At 42.0% G+C, this 23,068-nt stretch overlaps 1 protein-coding gene across 1 annotated transcript in view; it reads left to right on the top strand.

Moving 5' to 3' along the window:
- The window catches only part of CSMD1 (CUB and Sushi multiple domains 1), a gene marked incomplete at its 5' end in the record, with an annotated part of 688,146 nt that overhangs the window by 125,443 nt on the left and 539,635 nt on the right, over positions 1-23,068 (top strand). The window contains one exon of the mRNA XM_047855978.1: positions 7,571-7,692. Within this exon, the coding sequence (XP_047711934.1) occupies positions 7,571-7,692 (122 nt within the window). The remainder of the gene's footprint in view (positions 1-7,570; positions 7,693-23,068) is intronic.

Genomic DNA, 23,068 nt, shown 5'->3' with positions numbered 1-23,068 from the left:
TACGGATCATCTCGGCCAGGATATTCTAAATTGAACCATCTATCAAACACAGTAAACCGCCCCTGGTCTGAGCTTTGCACGCATTATGAGATTTCAGATCGGTGAATTAAGGACTGGTTCTCAAGGTTCTCATCTTCATGAAGGGTCTCTAACTCTTTTTTTTTTTTTAAATTTTTTTTTTTTCAACGTTTATTTATTTTTGGGACAGAGAGAGACAGAGCATGAACGGGGGAGGGGCAGAGAGAGAGGGAGACACAGAATCGGAAACAGGCTCCAGGCTCTGAGCCATCAGCCCAGAGCCTGACGCGGGGCTCGAACTGACGGACCGCGAGATCGTGACCTGGCTGAAGTCGGACGCTTAACCGACTGCGCCACCCAGGCGCCCCAAGGGTCTCTAACTCTTAAGTAATTATCGTGCCTTCTCTACAGAAGGAATATCTGATAGAAGTGTTTGATAAATTGCAGTGAGTCAGAAACGATCTTTCACATCTGGACACTGGTATCGTTAGCCAGTGCTTACATTAGCTAATTAGCTTTGAGGATGGGGGGAACATTACCTTTTCCTCCTATTACCGAGTAGACAAATGGTCATCACAGCTTGGTGATTATGCAAGTGATTTTGTTTGAAATGATGCTTACTTCATTCACTTCATGCTTACTTCATACGAAAACAACTATTACGATTTTTCACAGGGTAAAATCTTACCAACTATTTAAAACTATGTAAAGTATCTCTGGCAGTAGATTTTTAAAGTAAGCAAACAAACAAACTAAGGAAGAAGACATAATTTTAGTTTTTAAGTAAAACGTTTCAGCTGGCATTTCATTCTGTCAACATTTACTGGGGCTTAGTAGAGAGAACTTCCTTTAATGTTAATGCACTCTGATCTGTGGAATTAATATTTTTAGTTGCTCACTGAGTTGAAAGAGCACAAAAGGAAAGTGAAGTATTATTTGCATTTGTAACTGTGGTTACATGGAACCATTTAGAGCCACCAGGGGTCATTGAATAAAGCTCTTACCTTGGGTCTCTAGATTAGGTTAGCTAAGAATTACCTTCAACTTATTAAGTTGTCATTTACCAAGAACTTTTTATAGCTTATTCTTTATTACCCATATTTTCTGTCCATGCAGAAATGACCTTGTAAATAGTAGTCAAAAGGCCACTTACCTGACCGCGGACTCTTCATTCTACCGGATTAAATTTTAAGTCAATTTTAAGGTTATATTTTGTATACTGATTATTATACCAGGTAGCTGTGATCTCTGGATTTAAAGAGACATAACAGACTTCTGACTTTTAATTTAATTCCAGTGAATTAGGAAAAATTTATCCTGTTGCTTCTAGAATTCCAAAGTTGTAAACTTTCTAGCTGAAGACCACTTGGTTGAAAAATACATTTTTCTCTCTTTTTAATTAGGTTATTGGAAATAGTAAAACTGTATTTTTATATTGCTCCCAAATTCTGTTGACACAAAATGACTTGAATGCTAATGTTAACTTGGTGCTAATCATGTTCCTAGAACGTGATGCGGACGTTTCTGACGTAGCTTCCTCTCCTGTATTGTCCTTCTACCTGGGACGCTTTCCCCCAGGTGTCCACGTGGCTGTCCAGCCTTCACCTTTGTTCAACTGTCATCTCCTCCAAAATCCTTCCATGACCACCATCTTCCCGAGGAAGTCCTTTCCTGATACACCTCGAACCCTTACTCAGACCTTTCTAGAAAGCTTCTGTGTCCTCCACACATTAGATTAGGTGGCCTGTGTTTATGTGTTAATTTCCCGCGGAAGCCAAGGATCTTGGTGTTGTTCTGTCTCTGCAGAAGCATCCGTGCCTAACACCTTGCCCAGCTCACGATAAGCATGCTTCGTGTATTTCTGTTAGACATAGTCTGTGACGTGCTAAGTGCCTTCCTTGCTCTCCTCCTTCAATCCTTACAGCAATCACAGATGAAGTTATGATTAGTATACTCATTGAACAAACGGAGGGTGTGAAACGAGTTAAATCAACATTCGATGTCCAGTCACTGCATTAACTAGTCTTGGAACTCAGCTGCGGTTAAGAAAAGTGACTCTTAACCTCTACAACACACTTTTTTCCACTTTGGTTGACAATCTGGATGAAACATGAAAGCTTTGATGGATCAGAATGCTTTCTCCTAAAGACATACAAGAAACAGACTATCAAATATGTTATTAAATTGTTTGAAACATTCTTCAGATGTGAGTCCAAGTAGCCTCTTAATTTAAATGTAGTCAACTAGAATATTCCTCTCCAGTTAATGTGATTAATTCAATAGTTACTATAGAACAATACAGATTCCTGGAACTGAATTTACACAGACAGACACATGATTACTTCATATTACATAAGACAGATTATGTGAAATGAATATGTTTTGTACTTAATATTCATTGATTAAATAGATAAATGGCATATATTTGCTTTCAAAATCAGTTTTTTTCTCCCTATCTACTTTCCCTTTTGATACATTTTCAACTACCATTTTGTGAATTCTTATTTAATTTTAAAAATGTAAAACATGTAAGTAAAATTTGAGCTCACGAGTTTAGAATACTGCCACGGGTAATACTAGCTGTACGTTAGGTCACAGTTATTACCAAAGACCACTTATTAAGCATTATTGATCATTTAAGTGTGTATTACTTTATATTGGATGTTGTATTTCCAGGAAGATCTTGACAAGGGAGAGCACTTAGCAGGAGTAGGAAGGGGTATTCAACTCTGATTTATAGAAACACGCACGTGTACATTTCCGTTATGGGAATATATTTAAATGTTGCTATAAAACCTGCTTGACATGACTGTAGTGTCATTACTTAATTACGTTGGCCAATTAAATACTTTGTTGACTAATTGAATGCCTGTTCGGTACAGAAGCAGCTGTTGGAGGAAGACCTCCCCCCCCCCCCCCCCCCCCCCGCCCAAGGACACTGTGCAATTGCTTACTCATAATTAGATCAGGTTTGCTAAGCTAGCAGGTTTGTGCTTGTCCGAGAAGGTCCGCGGCCCATGCCTGGGGTGCAGTGAGGAACCAGCAAAGAGTCCGGGGTGGAAAGAGACAGGCAAGGCGACAGACCTTCAGGGCTCCAGCCTTCCATGTCAGATAATAGCATGGCTTTATGAATCTCCACAGCAGTGGTTGAGTTCCTATTCAGGCATAGCACAGAAGCCGCCGGAAAAGCAGCACAGGTGCACTTTGCAGACACAGTGCCGCCAACCCGTTCCTCTCGAAGGCTCTGCGTGCACTGCCAGCTCCCTCAGCTCCCGTTCTCCCTTCCTGCCCCGCAGGCTGGCCCCTCCCGCGTGTTCTTGCCCAACCTGACCTCGGGTGGGTGGCCAGGGCCAGACATGCACTGACTGACTGTCCTCGTGGCTCTGTGCCGAATGATGCTCAACCGTCAGACGCATGTCAGTGGAGCTCTTAGTCCTGGTCCCTCTCTCGTCCCTCGGGCTGCCCTGTGTTCCTTAGCTCTTCTCCTTCTTCCCCAAGATTAGGTTTCTAACAGAAATTAGAGATGCGGCAGATATGAAGGAAAGTCGCGTTCAGATGCTTGAGGCTGACGAGGAGGAAGGCGCGGAATGTGACACGGCGGGCGGGGAGGCTTTGCTCTAAAATTCAGGGTTTTAGGTGCTCCTGGGGGCTCTGACTCTTCGGTTTCGGCTCGGGTCATGATCTCACAGTTTGTGAGTTCAGGCCCTGCGTCGGGCTCTGTGCTGACAGCTCAGAGCCTGTTTGGGATTCTCTCTCTCTGTCTGCCCCTCCCCTGCTCGCTTGCTCTCTCTCTCTCTCAAAATAAGTAAATGAACAAACAAACAAACTTAAAATCTAGGGATCTGGCCGTTTCCTATAAGCCTGCCCCAGAACCACAGAACGGAAAGAATGCCCCAGGTGACGGACTCTGCCTGCGGGAGATTCAGAAGATCACATCCAGACCTCACGGCAAACACCACAAGCGCCTGGATAATAAGACCCAGAAATCATGGCAGCTCAGAACACATTAGTATTATTCTGTGAAGATTCTGCACGTAAACGGTTGAACTTCGAGTGGTCACCAGTAGAAAGTCTGGGATTATCTGGGATTCGTAGAAGAACGTTGATACAGAAAGCCGCACCCAGTGACTCCTCATTGGTGTGAAGATGGTGGTACCATCGCTTGGTGAAGAAGCTGATGATAAGGATGGGGAAGAGTTGGAAGAGCAAAGACTGAGGTCCTGACTGAAGTTTTTCACAGTTTCCAAAGGAGAGGATTATAATTAAATAATTATAACTAGATCATATTATTTAAGGTCATTACACTTGTTTAAAAACTACAACAAGTATTCGGGGTGGGGGGGAATTATCAAATGCTAGGAATTGTTCTAATTATTGAAGTAATATAGTGGTTAAAACAGAGAAAAATCCCCATCCCGAATCGTCCACATATTTCTTTTCTGCTGATTATGTTAATGGCTTGATTGAAAGAATGGGTAAAAAAATAGTTGAAAGTAATGGATTAGAAAAATGTATTGCAAAAATAGAGATATATTTCTACGACAAAAAGAAAAAAATTATTTTGTGAATTAACTTGACAATTTCTGATGAAAAAGATCCCCGAAGAGACTGGATTCATAACTCTATGTGAAACACAGTCCTAAATAGGCATGAAAATGTGAGAAATGTACTGCTTTCCTATAAATATTTTGCTAATAGTTATCTCACTAAAATATATAATCACTAAAAGTCCTATTTCCCCCAGCAACGGGTAAGATGAATTGCACGGAGAGCTGCTAGGCAATTTGAATAAGTCAAGTTAAGGGTCAAGCTTCAAAGCAGACACGTGGGACATAAGGCCGTTGATGGACTGTCAGATTTGGTGACCTTTCCAGCAGAGTGACAGCTGGGGCTAATGACTGGGTGGGCGCAAACTGTCGGTGGGAATGTGGCAATTAGTCCCCGACCGCACTCCTTCACTCTTCTGATGTTTTTTTGAAGTTTGATATACTTAGAACGGCACTTTGGCGATACTAATTCAAAAGTAAGTCAAAAAATATTTATCGTGCAATGTGACGTCACGCTCATAGCAGCTTTTCAGTGTGAAATTTAACAAAGACCGAGCCCGTAACCCAAAGGCATTGTAAATCAAAATGTATTGATGACAACTTTTCTTCTAAGATTTTCTCATGAATACTGCTAACAGGGCGCTTTAGGAAACTTTTGCACCTGAAGCTCACGGTCCTTTCTGAGAACATGTTCCTAAAAATAGATTCTGTTGTGTATAGAGGTGGGTGTGTTTGTGTGCAGTTAGCTCTCCATTGGAGGACCTACTGGATTTTGAAAACCAGATCATCTTTTATGGATCTTTTTTTAAGAAATCTTGTCCATTTTCAGAGTTAATGCCAATATTTTAAACATTGATTTCCCTGTGTGTTTGTTAATCACCGTATAGTAGATTAATTCTTAGCTAATTATTTTCATAGTAAGTATTGAACGACTGAAGAGTTGTCTACTCTCACCACATTTTTATATGTCAGCAGCTATAGACACTGGCTGTGGTGCTGATGGTAAGGGAAGGATGCCCTCCCAAGGTAAAGAAATTCACGGCCTTGTAGGACAGATAGATCTGTAAACGAATCATTACAATAAAGAACTATTATTGGGAATAGGTATGAATTTTGTTATTGTTACGTCCATATAAATGGACAAGGAGTATATATTCCTGGGGGCAGTTAGGAACAGCTCAGTTGCATGGTTTCCCCTGACTTGTCCACTGTAAGATGGCCCTTGGAAGTCAGAATCCTGCCCAGTTAATTCTGTGACTGTGTCTCCCAGAATAATGCCGGATCTGGAGCGGGTGCTCAGCCAAGAAAAAGAACAAAGGCAAGACGGGTCATGGCTAGGATTAGTCTTTTATTGGGTGACAGTTTAGTTGGTTTGTGTGACATGAAACCGTCGGAAAATGAACTCGCGCTTCCCTTACATTGTTTCTTGTGAAATTAGTTTCTCTGCTCTTTTTTGCAAACCCAGTTTACTTTTTTAATGTTTGCTTCTTTTTAAGAGATGATGGGGGTAGAGGCAAAGAGAGAGAGGAACAGAGGATCTGAAGTGGGCTCAGAGCTGGTACCAGTGAGCCTGATGTGGGACTCAGACTCATGTGAGATCATGACCTGAGCCGAATTTGGACGCTCAACCGACTGAGCCACTCAGGCGACGCCCGCCCCCCCCCCCCCGCCCAGTTTATATTATTATGTTAAGACTGGATTGCATTTCAAGCCCACATTTGATTTCTAAAAATTATGTGCCAATTTTTTAAAAAAACTCCTTTCTTAAAATGGAAGTCAGTTGAAATAGATATATTTTTAAAATTTTTAATGTTTATTTATTTATTTTGAGAGAGAGAGAGAGAATGAACCTGAGTAGGACTGGGGTAGAGACAGAGGCAGAAGGAGAACACGGAAGAGGGGCAGAGAGAGAGAGGGAGAGAGAGAATCCCAAGCAGGCTCCACGCTGTCAGCCCAACGCAGGGCTCAAACTCACAAAATTGTGAGATCATGACCTGAGCCAAAATCAGGAGTCAGACGCTTCACTAACTGAGTCCATCCAGGCAACCCCTGAAATAGTTTTTTATATTAAAACCTCAGTAATATCTGTTAGGTTATGTCATTTCTGTAGTTTGCTGGGTGGGTCTTTCAACGTAAGGTCGTTTCTTTCCCCTTCTAGAGCCACCATTTCTGTTTTCTTTCTTTAAATTGTCAACTACATTTTATTTTATTTATTTATTTTTTTCAACGTTTATTTATTTTTGGGACAGAGAGAGACAGAGCATGAACGGGGGAGGGGCAGAGAGAGAGGGAGACACAGAATCGGAAACAGGCTCCAGGCTCCGAGCCATCAGCCCAGAGCCCGACGCGGGGCTCGAACTCCCGGACCGCGAGATCGTGACCTGGCTGAAGTCGGACGCTTAACCGACTGTGCCACCCAGGCGCCCCTGTCAACTACATTTTAATCTCCTGCTTGCCCTATGCTGTAAGGAAATTTGTATAGTTGATTGTAGAGTAGAGTCTAAAGCTTGGAAGAGACTTTGGAGATGACCTGTGGTACCATCCGCATTTAGAGTGGAAAGGACGAAGTTGTCCTACTGCGTGGGGTGTGGTGGGGGCGGCAGGGAGGATCTCTGGAGCTCCCCTGCACTGCACTTTCCGCTCTATCTTACTGCGTCCGTGTGCAGCCAGAGGTATGTACAGACTGTCTCTGAGTCAGACTGGGATTTGGGGTGGGCTGATTTGATCTGATTTGGCATCATCCGTGGCGCTATCAGCGACAAGGTCACTCTTGTAACTCGTGAATGGTAACGCCTTGGAAAATTTCATAAAGAGCTCGGGCTGGACGTTGCCGAAGTCAGACAAGGATCCCCATGGCTGAGCACACTGCACTTGCCCACTTGAGTTCTTGAACCACTTTTTATCATAATCAGTGAATAACTAATCTGATGTTTCACGTGCCTAGTCTGTCTTCACCACACACATAAAATGCTGAAGAAAGTAACACCATGTCTGTGTATTTCTAGCTAGAACATGTGGATCAAATCTGCGTGGACCCAGCGGCATCATCACCTCCCCTAATTACCCAGTTCAGTATGAAGACAACGCTCACTGTGTGTGGGTCATTACCACAACTGACCCGGACAAGGTAAGGCCTCCCCCGTCCCCTCGGCGTCGCCGATGCTGTCAGTGCTCTGACTCAGACAGTGTTCAAGACCCACAGCCCTGTGAATGTGGGGCGCCCTTGCACTTTGCTGTTTGAATAGAAAGGCTCACGTTGCCTCCTGAGTACATATATCCACAGTTAGTGGGAAAAAGTCTAGGACTCAAACAGAAGGGGAGTTTTCCTCATTTGGTTGCCTCCTCCTGGTTCTGAAGGTTGGTCTATGTTCTCCACCCCCCGCCCCAGTTTTGTTGAGGTATAATTGACATATAACATTAGGGTGTATAATATAATCATTTGATATATGTATATTTGGCAAAACAGTTAACATTCATCATCTCACATAGTTACCAATTTATTTTCTAGTGGTAAGAACTTTTAAGACCTATTCTGTTAGCAACTCTCAAGGATACAGTACAGTCCCTCTGAATGTAATGGAATATGCTGGAATCAAGAATGGCTTTAGGCGGGCATGGTGAAGCCCTTACCAGAATGACGGTGTGGTCCAGCCCCCCTTCCGGCACCCCCCGCCCCACCAGGGGCACCTACCCTACGTCTGCGGTTCCTGCACCGTTGTTAATAACGACCTTCTTTTATTCTCCAGATCGGTTCAGTTTGGAATAATATAAATATATAAATTCTCCCCACCTTGAATCAGGGAAAGGGCCTCAGGAACCAGTTGTTTTTTTTTTTTTTTTTTTTTTTTCTTATGGGAAGAGATAATGAGTTTGGTTTTGGGCATAATGAGAGCGAGGTGCCTGCTGTATTTCATTCAAGCGGATATGACTGATAGCAGCACATGTGGAATTCACAAGTGCGTTTTCTGCTGCCGAGATCTGGGATATGCGTGATGTCATGTGGAGAAGCCAATAGAGACAAAGAGAGTCATGCTGATGGCGTATTTTTCTCTGGTGTCGGTGGGAGGGGGACTGGGGCTCCGCTGTAAGGAGTGAGAGGAGTTTTGCAGTTCCGAGTGTCAGGCGAAGAGCTGTAAAGTGTGGAAGTCCTTTGTATGGAAGGAGCCGGAGAGCCCTGCTGTGGTGATAGGTCAGGCAGTGGCTGCAAGGTGAATCTTCAGTAAATCTGAGTAACGCCCGTACGGTATTCCAAAATTCATTTAATTCCAGATTGCATATAAATAATCATGAATATTTTTTATACTACAGGTGCACCTATATATCTGAGTTTCTTTCTTTCCCTCACATACTAGAATAACTGAAATCTCTATCTAGAAGGAAGCTTAGACTTCCTATTGTGTGTACCCTTCACCCCACAGACAAGAAACCCCGATCCGGGGTATGTAAACTACTTGTTAAAGGTTTCCCAGCTATTTTGCTCCTACGGAAGGAGGAGAACATGTGTCTTACTGCACTGTGAGGGCACTTCATTGGGTCTCTTTGTTAGCAGACTCATTTATTTCTGCAGCTACGTGTTCCATTATCACTGTGAGGGGTGCCATGAGGAAACGAAATAATAGGTTGTTCAGTGTGTCAGTAGGATGTTTGGGGCTGCAGGTATGAGAAAAAGTGTTTAAGAAACGTTATTTCACCTAACAAAAGGCGAGAGCCAGTGAGAGTCCAGATTTAATTCAGGAACATCGTTGAGGATTTGCATGTCTCCCCTTTTTTCTGCTCCACCATCCAGGGCAGTGATGATACCTGCCCCGCCTCAGGTCATGTTCGCTGAAGAAATGAGCCATGTCTTTCTAAAACGTGGAAGGGATTTTCTAGAATGTCCCTAGTGGATTTCCCTTCAGGTTCACCTGAGTCGAATGCCCGTCTTCCAGCTCCTAGGGAGCCTGAAGAAGGAACCATCTGGAAGGCAGAAGGCAGGGCTGAGGATTATGGGAAACCAGTTTTGTCTACCACATGTACACGAGCGGAGTGTTGAAGAAAGAGATTTGGGCTCTCATCAGGTTCATATTTTGTTTCTGGCACTTCAGATCCCTTTATTTTCCTGTTTTGCCGGACTCCAGCAGGCTCCGTTTGATGAAATGCATGAGGTGTGCTCTTTGAGTATGTTTCCACATGGCCAAACTGCAAAATGATAAATGGAATAACGGACGTATGCCATTTGGATTTACATAGTTCTCTCATCTTAGGGGTTTTGCTTTCCCAACTCACCTTTATGTGCATTCACATAGATTTTTCTAATGATCTTGTATAAATTTGGTTGACTGTAAACGCTCAACAGTTAAATTACATTTCAGGAATCTTGTGTTATATCGCTTCAGTAAATTCTTTGCCTTTCTTCGTTTATTTTGGTGAAGTGTTCAGAGAAGAAACAGGATATTCCAGGTTGATGCACTCGTGCACACCAATACTCTTGCTAGAGCACCACTTAGACACCTGAAGGCATCTCAATTAAGCAGAATTACCATCCAAATTAAGAAGCAGTCATTGCCATTAAGTATAATTAGGCTTAATTTGATTCCTTGGGAGACATTCCAAATAAGGGGGTTTCCCGATTAAGCACATGGTGACGAAGGTATATTACATATTGAGCATAAGAGAGGAGAATGGTTATATAAAGATTCCCAGACAGACTCTTGCTAGAAGCATTAGAGAGAGTTCTAGACAAGAAGTGTTGGTGTACTCAATGTGTACATTTGACGTGACTTGCAAACCTTTGAGAAATAAGGTGGAATAGAAAACAAAAATCAGTTTCTAATGTCACTTAGATATTAGTTGATAAACTCCTCTTTTGTTGAAACATTAATCTCCTCTTAAGGATTTAGTCTTTCCTGGTCTTATATTTGCTCTCACTGTTATATAACCAAGTGACATGTGTCAATTTATGTGAGGCATTAACATGAAATTGCTTATACAAGATAATTATCATAGGAAGCTCAGTGGCTAGTGGCAATGAATATTATAATTTGTCATGTTGTGTCATATCATCTTAAAAAGAAAACGAGAAACATATTTATAAATACACACACACACACACACACACACACACACACACACACACACGGACACCTGAGTGACTCAGTCCATTCAGCATCCAACTTTAGGTCATGATCTCATGGTTCTTGAGTTCAAGCCCCATGTCGGGCTTTGCTCTGATGGTGTGGAACCTGCCTGGGATTCTCTCTCTCTCTCCCCCTCTCTCTCTACCCCTCCCCTGCTCACACTCTCTCTATCAAAAATAAATAAACACTTTAAAAAATTAAAAAATATATATATAATTTTCTAAATTATATTAAGGTGATGTCCGTTATTATTGAATATATAACATATTAACATATTACCCACTATATATTAAATAATATATTAACTATAACTAATAATTATAAAACAGTTTAATACATATATATATATATTTTTTTTTTTTTTGGAGACCCTGTTATGTAATGTGTTCTAGGTAGAAATTAAAAAGAAATTTTCCTCAAGATTCAGTTTAGCAGAGAAGCAGATTTCTAAACAGCCAAGTACAACTGTTCCCGCCATACTAATCTAGTAAAAATCCAATAAAAATTAATTCAATAAGGAGATACTTATTTAACATAGATCCTTGTATATGTATTCAACAACTCAGCTTTCTCAGATAAAACTTGTGACAAGTTGTGTGACCAAATTCTTGAGAAAGTCATATATGGTTGATGAGTTATAGATAAGAGGAATTACCAGCAAATGCTCTCAAAAGTTCATCCCTGTGGTTTCCATTGGGAAGGTGAAGGGCAGACAGCTTTCCCTGGAAGCTTTGCACAGACACAGGTGGCATATGTCTGTGTATGCATATGTATACATGTACTTACATATACAGATTTATTTCTCAAATGTGGTTCATGGCGACATAATTTCAGTACCTGATTTTAAGTTGATCTCCTTGGAAAGCATTTTATTACTGTTAAACTCCTTGAGGATTTCAGTGATTGTAAGTATTTGAACTTTGTCTGTTCAGGCTTCTAAGACAAAATACCGCAGATGGGGTAGCTTAGAAACAAAGAGTTCCAGAAGCTGACAGACCGAGATCTGGGTGCCAACATGTGAATACCCTTGTACGGAACATGGCATCAGTGTGAAGCACCTAGAACACTGTCTGCCCAGTGCTCCGTGCCTCCTTCCCTGTTCTTCCTCCTCCCCTTCCTCCCTCCCCCTCCTCCCCCTCCCTCCTCCTCCCCCTCCTCCCTCCCTCCTCTTCCCCCTCCTCCTCCCCCTCCTCCCCTTCCTCCCTCCTACTCTTCCTCCCTCCCCCTCCTCCCCCTCCTCCCCCTCCTTTCCCTCCTCCACCTCCTCCCTCCTCTCCCTCTTCCCTCCTCTCCCTCTTCCCCCTCCTCCCTGCCTTCCTCCTCATCCTCCTTTTCTTCTTCTCCATTGCTATTATTAATGACTACATTTAAAGAGCTGTAAATCAGATCCTGAAGGACAGGTAAAGGGTTTAAGTTTTGTGCTAATGACAGTGGGTGTCAAGAAACAGAGGAAAAGAATGGCGTTGCCATGTATATGTCTCAGGTCACTCTGTCAAGAGTCAGGTGGGCACAGTTGAAGGACTCACGATTGGAAGCAGAAGACATCAGGGTTTTGGTACAATTGTGAAAGATCATATGAGCCTCCATCGGGACAGTGGTGTCAGGATTGGAGAAGAGGAGATGAATTTGAGAGGAATTTCAGGACTAGGTAATTAGATACAGCGATTTACACATTTTTTTTTTTAATTTTTTTTTTTCAACGTTTATTTATTTTTGGGACAGAGAGAGACAGAGCATGAACGGGGGAGGGGCAGAGAGAGAGGGAGACACAGAATCGGAAACAGGCTCCAGGCTCTGAGCCATCAGCCCAGAGCCCGACGCGGGGCTCGAACTCCGGGACCGCGAGATCGTGACCTGGCTGAAGTCGGACGCTTAACTGACTGCGCCACCCAGGCGCCCCGCGATTTACACATTTATATCACACCTTCTATTAAATGCACAGCTCGTACTATCTAAAGAAAAAATAAGTCTTGTTTTAAACTTAATGCTTGTAAGAAAGTACAGCCGTGTGTTAGACTTCTTTTCGGGGAGGGAGCATTAACTTTTATTACTCAGGTTTTTTTTACATAATGTGAAATAAATTCATACAGACGTAGAAAAGGCATTCGTTTGCATTCAGATTATTTCAAAGTTAAGGTAGGACGAAATATTTCACCTGACAGTTTGTGGTGTCTTGAAATGGAGCTTGAATGGATCCAGTTCCATAGGTCGTGTTGACCCATCGGGGATTCCCAGACCGGTGGAGACACCGTGAGACACAGGATTATCGGCTGTAATACTGTGCCAAGCGTCCCCATCGGTTCTGTCACAGATGCCTTCCCAGCCCAGAGCCGTGATGGGCTCTATTTAATGGCTCCATTCTGTTGTCTTCTGTGCCACTGAGCTCCTGTGGAGAAAGTCACGTGCCGTGCCAGCTTCCCTTCGTGGCACACGAGGTGCCCCCTTAGTTCTTGCTGGCCATCGTCATTAATCTTGATACGGATTCGTCGTTCCCTCCTTGTCCCCTCTCCAATATGTTCATCTCTCTGCGGCAGCCCTTTTATCGCCAGCACCGTCCCCATCAGCACTGCTTAATAAGCGTATCCTGTTTAGGAACAGAGTTTGGCTCTTTCCTTCTCGACTCTCTGTAGGCGCCGTTCCGGCATCCTTTCTGTCCTGCCACACGGGAGCCTGCCTTCCACGATTGCCGCTAACAGGTTTTTCCGCCACACTCCAACTACTGCCTTGTTAACCGAATTTAGTTATTTTTGTCATCTCTTCTGAGTTCTCCAAAATAAAATAGAAGACGGGGTCCGTGCTTTTGATTTGCTTGCATTTTAAGTCAAAAATGAATCACACACACACACACACACACACACACACACACACACACACGTGTATAAATACATATACACACATGATGGAGACAGCATTTTTTTAGAGACAGCATTTTTAGAAAGACTGACCTGTTAGTAGTGTGCAGACCACATTAAAAAGTTAAAAAGTAAAACAAAGCAAAAACAAACAAAAAACACTGCAGGGGTGTAGACAGATGATCCACAACATTTTACTTGGTGTGAGTGATGATGGTCTAGGCTGGAATAGTGATTATTTATAGAAATGGAGAAGAACAAAATATCCAAGTAACACTACTTTGAGAAAAGTACACAGATTTACTGATTTTTTTTTTTAAATAAAAGTGGCTTTAGTGGAGGAGACTTTAATAATTGTATGTCCAGAATCTGGAAAGGATGAATCTTCATCCTCATGACAGAAAGGTGGAAAAGTTTTTTTTGTTTTTGTTTCTGCTTTGTTTTCTATGAGTAGTATGCACATACCCATGTGTGTGTGATTGTAAAAAGAGGCAGAAATAAATAGTTTTTTCTCCCACTTAGGTTTATGTGTCTTAGAAGTAGTCACTGTTTTTCGTCACCTTTTGCCCTTTAATATGTTTTAAGTACTTATTTCCTGCATTAAAACACATTTCCTTTTGCATTTTTCTTCTTTTCAGTGTTTTTCTTATTTAAACACATTAATAATTACACAAGTAGGGAAAGCAATACAAAACTTACCCATTCAGTATATTTTTGAGCCACACACTCTTTTTTTTTTTTTTTTAATTTTTTTTTTCAACGTTTATTTATTTTTGGGACAGAGAGAGACAGAGCATGAACGGGGGAGGAGCAGAGAGAGAGGGAGACACAGAATCGGAAACAGGCTCCAGGCTCCGAGCCATCAGCCCAGAGCCTGACACGGGGCTCCAACTCATGGACCGCGAGATCGTGACCTGGCTGAAGTCGGACGCTTAACCGACTACGCCACCCAGGCGCCCCCACACACTCTTGATAATTGGTAAAGAGTGGTCAACAGAGCAGCTACAATCTCTGCTGGCATGGAGGTGCCACTGCAGAAGGAAGAGAGAGGGAAACCACCCACGAACTAGGTGAAGTCACATAAAGGAGGCCCACAGCAAGCAGTTCCTTGCAGGGATGCGGGACCCCTGACGGCACACTGATTTCCATCAAAGTGCACCTTGCGAGAAAGTTGCTGTTGTCATGAGAACACTCAGAGCTGATAGAACTGTCTAGTTAATTGTTGCTACCATCCTTCCAGCTCATTTCTCTTTTTCTCTGGCCTCTCTTTACTTCCTTTCCTTCTCCCAATCACTTGAAGAGATGTTTAAAATTTGGGGATGGTCTCTCCCCACACACATGAATGTGGGGTCATATAGGGCTGTGGAAAGGTGTAAGGAGAACCAGGTATGTTACTTAAAGCCCCAGGTTCCAGCCTTTGCCCGTTTCCTAGCTGTGTGGTTTCAAAAAGACATAAAGTCTCTCTGTCAGTTGCCTCATTTGCCGCATACTCTGAATACTGATAATACTATGTAGACAAACTAATGGTATTTCTCTATTTGTCAGATGAATGCGCATATATGGGAATACCTCTAAGTTATTAATGTTACTGCTACAATTATAGGATCTCCTCCTAGTCTCTTCTCCGTACGTGGAGTTTCTTTGCATTCCATTGCTTGGAGGACTCTCTTCTCTGATGAGAGTGATCAGTCATGTAATCAACTTACCTGAACATAGTACTGCAAGTCCAGAAAGCCCAGGGCATTTCTGGGGCATCCTAATAGCATTTCGCGTAGAGAGATACAGAGAAGATTCGTTCTCTCTTGCTCAGCAGTCTGTTGCCCCTCCTAGAGCCTTTCTCTGAGTTCATCTTGTCATGCAATCCAGAAAACAACCTTTATCCTAGACTCATTTCCTCCTCTGTCACCTCTAGTTGAGCATCTTTCCTTCACGCCAAGACCTTCTGGATACACTCTCCCTTTTCCACTAGTGACTCTTCTAGGTCAGCCACTTCTGTCAGTGTGCACCATGTATTGCTGTGAGATAGCTCAGCTGTTTGTCGTATTCTGTTCTCCACCTTCCTAATTTATCTTCCACAATAAATGGGAAATAATCTTTTCGAAAAACTAAATATGTGTATAAATGTGCATGTAATAAAACAAATACATGATCGCTGTTTTGCAAAATCAAATGACACAGATAACTAGAAAGCAAAAACCAAAGGAACTAAGTATTTCATTCCCAAAGATGAGCAGTGCTAACTTTCGGTGCATACTTTTTGTAAGACTTTTATCTCTATGTTTGTAATTACAAACACATGTGCAAGAACATAGTTTTCCTTTATTTCCTTCCTCCTCCTTCCTCCTTTTTCTTCTTAGTGACATCTTCTAATTTTAGATAAGCCAAAATTTTACAGATCATTGTTACTTTATAATGCACTGCATATATATATATATATATATATATATATATGTATATATGTGTATATATACGTACATATATATGTATATACTCACATATAATGCAAATATATAATATATATCCATATATAATTCATTTATAATGGATGCAGGATATATATCTATATCTATCTATCTACCTATATATTTCCATCCTAATGTAATTTGTATATGTAATTACATATATATATGTAATTTACCATTTTTAATAGGTGCAGAGTATTTAATTCTATCAGCTTCTTCCTTTAAACAGGTCTTTAGACTGCACCATTCTCTGTCATCATGAACAGTGCTTCAACAGACATATTTATGTTTGCTGTCTTGGCCGCTATTTCAGTGGGTTAAAGTCCTTGAATTAGAATTATAGTAATAATTTACACACACTTATAATTTTGATGCTTATTGCCCAAATACTCACCCTGTGCTAAAAGTGTGCTCATGGAAACTCCCACCGCATTGTATAGATGTCTGCATTTCAACAACATTGAGAACAAAGGTAAAATATGACTCTGTTGTATTTCAGCATTATATCCTCAGTAATTCTCTATGGTCCATGGGAGAAAGTCCTTTTCATAAGATCTATCTTTCACGGCAGGGCAACTGACATCACTCCACTCTCATTTTATCACTTGTTCCTGCATGCTTAGTCCCCAGCCACGCTATTAAACTCTCGGATCTTGAAAAGTATTGTACTGCTGCAAGCTCGTGCACCTGTTCATACACCCTGAACAAAAACCAGGTACTGGGGTGAAAATGCATGTTATTGAATGATTGAAGCAATATTTATCATCAGATTCATGGCAGAAATTCTATACTTTGTTGCAAACCGATGAACTAATTAATGGGTTGACCATATTCTTTATTATCTGAACCAAAACTCTTTTAAAGGATAATGTATTAATAATAAATCTGGAAACAGTCAAAAACTGTAACTATCCAAGTAAACCAGGACCTGTGTCACCCTGTGAAGGGACAAAGGGAAAAATATCCACAAGTAGAAGAAACTGTGTGTTATTTTCCCTTCTGTAGTTGTAAAAGGATTACTTCCATACTCCCAGAATTTCAACGGAAGGCAGGAGAAATGGTCAAATCTCCCAAAATACAGGAAAAATTCCCCAAACAGTAATAGCGTTGTGTGACCAATTCCTAACTTGCTCAAAGCTACACAATTAAACATGTGTCTTTTTAAAATGTTTTTTATTTGTTTATTTATTAACAGCACACAATGTAAAGGTACATCTTAGGAATTTTAAATGAAATGAAATAAGTTACTTAAATTACCTTCTGCAAGCAAGCCTCTGTCTGTCACATCTTTGAATTTACACTCTCTTGCACGGTTGAATGGCCTGTAGTGAGAACTAATAAATGATTTTTAATAAATGGCTGTAATTATGGCCAAGCATTTACTGTTTTATATCACTGGGGAGGCAAAGAAGGTCGTGCCTTAATTGAAGTTTTTGTTTGTTTGTTTATTTTGAGAAAGACAGAGACAGAGAGAGAGGGAGAGCATGAACAGGGGAGGTGCAGAGAGAGAGAGAGAGAGATCAAGAGTCCCAAGCAGGCTCTGCACTGTCAGCACAGAGCCCGTTGTGGGGCTCGAGCTTATTAACCCAGGAGACCATGACCTGAGCCAAAATCAAGATTCAGATGTTTAACCGACTGAGCCACCCAGATACCCCTTTGTAAAAATGTGTGTGTGTTTGCAGGCCAACAGTGCTACAAATCTACATATTATTTGTGTCCTTAACAGCTGCATATTTTGTACAAATATGCTTCCAGATAAAGTATTATTTTCATCAGAACATGTATTGCATATAGCACAAAAGGTGCATTTGACACTATTAAGCTCAGTTGTGGTTAATATTTTGCAAGCAGTTGGCTTCCCCATATTGTGTTACATTGCACTTGCTGGTCTGTATTTTTGCCAATTACCCAGTGGTTCCTAACGAGGCGCAGACTTAAAAAGAGAATATTCCAGAGGTCTGGATACTGTGTTCTGCTTGACTTCACAGTCCTCTAAGTGATGACTTGATGTGTGTATTTGAAAGACCGTGTTAATGACCTGGTAATTGTTTTTGCTGGTTTGCACTGAAGTGTGAAGTGTGTTGATAACTGTCCCCTGGCATTGGAGGAGGAGCAGGGAGCCACACTGATTCTTACCCTGTGGCCATCTCTCCACGGTCAGATGCTGAACAGCTGTCCATAGAACGGAATAAATCTGTGAGGCGGAAGAGGGATGTAGCATCGTACCTTCCTTTTAAAGGTGCTTACGGTGGAGAAACACAATGATTACTATTTTCATAATAGGTGGCAGCTGGCCCCCATATGGCTTCATTGAAGTCAGTGAAGTCATTTTGAACTTATTTGCAATAGGAATTTTTTGTTGTTGAAAAAAAGGCTTAGGGGCGCCTGGGTGGCTCAGTCGGTTAAGCGTCCGACTTCAGCTCAGGTCACGATCTCACGGTCCGTGAGTTCGAGCCCCGCGTCGGGCTCTGGGCTAATGGCTCAGAGCCTGGAGCCTGCTTCCGGTTCTGTGTCTCCCTCTCTCTCTGCCCCTCCCCCGTTCATGCTCTGTCTCTCTCTGTCTCAAAAATAAATAAACGTTAAAAAAAATTTAAAAAAAAAAAAAGAAAAGAAAAAAAGGCTTATATTTCATATGACACGTTTTTTCAGATGACTGAACCAATGAGATTATCTCACAGGATCGCTTCTAAATTCAACACCGTGAATGAAACTGTTCTTAATGAAATATTTCATGTTTATAAAACCCACTTAGGACATTTGGGATTCTGAAGAGTTCCAATGTCTGGTGTCATCGGGTATGGTGAGAAGTCTTCTGTAAAGAGGGCAAATATGGAATAATATAGGGTTTTTTTTTAAGTTTTTTTTTTTTTTTTTATTTTTGAGGGAGAGAGAGAAAGAGAGAGCAAGCAGAGGAGGGGCATAGGATTTGAAATGAGCTCTTTGCTGACAGCAGAAACCCTGATGTGGGGCTCTAACCCATCAATCATGAGGTCATGACCTGAGCCGAAATCAAGAGCAGGATGCTTAACTGACCTAGCCACCCACACACCCCTAGAAGCAGTTTTAATACCACACATGATCAAGATACTCAACCATATACATTTCATCTAGAAATGTATGACACCAAAGATATGCATCTTGCTATACACACACACACACACACACACACACACACACACACGTATATAAGCAATGTATATAAATAATCAAATGAATGAAAAAGGAAGGGAAAATTAAAATTATGATTGGCACATAATTGAAATAAAAAACCCTGACATTTGAATGAAAAGTCCTGAAAAGTTACAAACAGAGAGGGAGGGAGGCAAACCATAAGAGACTCTTAAAAACCGAGACTAAATTGAGGATGGATGGGGGGTGGGAGGGAGGGGAAAGTGGGTGATGGGTAGTGAGGAGGGCACCTGTTGGGATGAGCACTGGGTGTCGTATGGAGACCAATTTGACAATAAGTTATATTTAAAAAAAATTAAAAAGTCCTCAGGAGCAAGCATATATACACATACATAAATATTTTAAATTTATATGTGAAATGAGTGTCTCTTGATGCAGGGTTCAGGAAGCTGAGTGGCGGTTATGTAAAATCTTCAGCGAAGCAAGCTTTTACTAAGTTCTTTCAGATACGGAATTTTCACAGTGGAGCTCACGTAGCAGCTGAAATCATTGGGCGCCCACACTTTGCCTCTGCCCTCTTGCCCTGCCCGAGCTCAGCCTGCCTCTGCATACCTTCCTTGGGGATGTGCCCTTGGGACTAGTTGGCTGAATCCTCAGGGATAACGTCCAGGCTGTGGTCTTCACTGATCACACCCGATGTCTTGAGAATGAAGTGAAAACCTCGACGTAGCTCGGCACTGAGAAATTTACCAACTTCTCTCACTTGATTCTAGATCCCCAAACACACATCCCAGCCCAGTGAAGCAGCACTGTTCCCTAACGCGCCCCTATTTTCCTCGTCCTGTGCAGACACATTTCTCCGCATTCTGCTGGGCCTTGTCCGGGCTTTGCTCACGTTTCTCAATGCTTGTTGTGGCTTGTTCGTGAGCCCTGCAGCCCGATCCTGTCCACAGCTCTACGTGGGGCCTCCCTCAGCACTGCCTGCCTGTAGACCACTCTTCCTCAGCATCCGCCATGCCCCATGGCTCTTGTCATCACACCGAGGCACTCGGGGTCCTTCCCCCAGTGGCACTTCCTGCCATTGATTTGTCTACCACTTGTTAGGAAAACACCGGCAGGGCAGAGTATGTTCTCTGCTCAAGGTATCACAGTAGTTGGTCGGCGTCCTGTTTTTTTCTGGTTACTCATGTAGAACTTTCAGTTTTCCTAGCCCTGGTTCTCTTGACATATGGTTCTGATGACTTCTGCTCCTCGTTGGATTTGTTTTCTGTCAATATTTTCCATCTGTGGATGTTCTGAAGCATTTGGTATTCCAGTTAACATAACCAGGCTAAGATAAAAACCCTCACCAACTCAACGAAACCTAGATGCTACCATCTGTTGGCCATTTCTACTGACTGGTCAGTTAGTCCTTTGGCCACCATGTTGAGGTGACTGTGGGAGTCTTGCTTCAGGATCTCATCGTGGCGGCAACTGTGGGGCTGTCCAGTCCTGCCTATTTTTGATTCTAAGCCCTTCCCTTCTTTTGGACCTTTCTTCACCCCAATATTGGGTTAGTGTAGCAGCAAGCTCCCTGCCCCCCCAGCTCTGGCCCTCCTCCGGATCCGAGGCTGGTTTCCTCCAGTCGCCGTCTTCCTCAGACCCAGCTGTGTTTATAGCACACACTTGCCAATGTGCCGTGGGCGTGACTGTACCCAATTCACGCTTCGTATTAAACTAGTCAGAAGGTTTCACGGTGTTTCCTACCACTTTCGATACGTACCTATGTCCTCCTGGCTCCTCCTCCTCTTTCTCCACTTCTTCCTCCTTCTCCTCCTCCTTTTGGAAAATGTAAAACTTAAGCAGCCTTATTTTATTTTATTTTATTTTATTTTTTTGTGTGTGTGCTTTATGAAATTTATTGAAAAATTGGTTTCCATACAACACCCAGTGCTCGTCCCAAAAGGTGCCCTCCTCAATACCCATCACCCACCCTCTCCTCCCTCCCACCCCCCATCAACCCTCAGTTTGTTCTCAGTTTTTAACAGTCTCTTATGCTTTGGCTGTCTCCCATTCTAACCTCTTTTTTTTTTTTTCCTTCCCCTCCCCCATGGGTTCCTGTTAAGTTTCTCAGGATCCACATAAGAGTGAAACCATATGGTATCTGTCTTTCTCTGTGTGGCTTATTTCACTTAGCATCACACTCTCCAGTTCCATCCACGTTGCTACAAAAGGCCATATTTCATTTTTTCTCATTGCCACGTAATATTCCATTGTGTATATAAACCACAATTACTTTATCCATTCATCAGTTGATGGACATTTAGGCTCTTTCCATAATTTGGCTATTGTTGAGAGTGCTGCTATGAACATTGGGGTACAAGTGGCCCTATGCATCAGTACTCCTGTATCCCTTGGATAAATTCCTAGCAGTGCTATTGCTGGGTCATAGGGTAGGTCTATTTTTAATTTTCTGAGGAACCTCCACACTGCTTTCCAGAGCGGCTGCACCAATTTGCATTCCCACCAACAGTGCAAGAGGGTTCCCGTTTCTCCACATCCTCTCCAGCATCTATAGTCTCCTGATTTGTTCATTTTGGCCACTCTGACTGGCGTGAGGTGATACCTGAGTGTGGTTTTGATTTGTATTTCCCTGATAAGGAGCGACGCTGAACATCTTTTCATGTGCCTGTTGGCCATCCGGATGTCTTCTTTAGAGAAGTGTCTATTCATGTTTTCTGCCCATTTCTTCACTGGGTTATTTGTTTTTCGGGTGTGGAGTTTGGTGAGCTCTTTATAGATTTTGGAGACTAGCCCTTTGTCCGATATGTCATTTGCGAATATCTTTTCCCATTCCGTTGGTTGCCTTTTAGTTTTGTTGGTTGTTTCCTTGGCTGTGCAGAAGCTTTTTATCTTCATAAGGTCCCAGTAATTCACTTTTGCTTTTAATTCCCTTGCCTTTGGGGATGTGTCGAGTAAGAGATTGCTATGGCTGAGGTCAGAGAGGTCTTTTCCTGCTTTCTCCTCTAAGGTTTTGATGGTTTCCTGTCTCACATTTAGGTCCTTTATCCATTTTGAGTTTATTTTTGTGAATGGTGTGAGAAAGTGGTCTAGTTTCAACCTTCTGCATGTTGCTGTCCAGTTCTCCCAGCACCATTTGTTAAAGAGGCTGTCTTTTTTCCATTGGATGTTCTTTCCTGCTTTGTCAAAGATGAGTTGGCCATACGTTTGTGGGTCTAGTTCTGGGGTTTCTATTCTATTCCATTGGTCTATGTGTCTGTTTTTGTGCCATAAGCAGCCTTATTTTAGAATACAATTGCCAGAGGTTGTCATGGCAGAATTGTCCTGAAAGAGAGAATTTATCGTAACAATGACATTCAGTAATCATCAAGTCAACAGATTAAGATTATATGTCTAATATTTGTTTACTCAAAGTTATAGTATGAACTTCTGCAGATTCCCCCAAGTTTTATTGAGGTATATTTGACAAATACAGAATTGTATAGATTTAAGGTATAAAACATGATGTTTCAATATATGTAAACATTGTGAAGTGACTACCAGAATCAAGCCAAGTGACCTATTCATCACCTCACATAGTTACCTTTCCTTTTAAATTAAGGTAATTGAGTTCACCTTAATTGTGAGAGCAGTTGAAATCCATTCTTATGGCACATTTCAAGTGTGTAATACGGTATGGTTACTAGTCACAGCGCTATACATTACATCTCCAGAATTAGTCATCTTGCATCATGAAAGTTTGTACCCTTTGAATAATATTGCCCTGTTTCCCCCACCCCACGTCCCTTTCTTCTCTTCAAGCTGTTCCTTTCATTTTTCTCACACAATAAAATATTATCCTCATTTCTGCCTCAAGTTGCTACTCTCATAAAGAATACTTCTTGTCTATCCTCTTTTTATACTTTGTCTATTCTGTGGAAAGCATTGACCTAGATGTGAATGAG

Source organism: Prionailurus viverrinus, chromosome B1, assembly GCF_022837055.1.
Source record: "Prionailurus viverrinus isolate Anna chromosome B1, UM_Priviv_1.0, whole genome shotgun sequence".
Taxonomy (NCBI): domain Eukaryota; kingdom Metazoa; phylum Chordata; class Mammalia; order Carnivora; family Felidae; genus Prionailurus; species Prionailurus viverrinus.
This window is presented reverse-complemented; position numbering and strand designations above follow the sequence as displayed.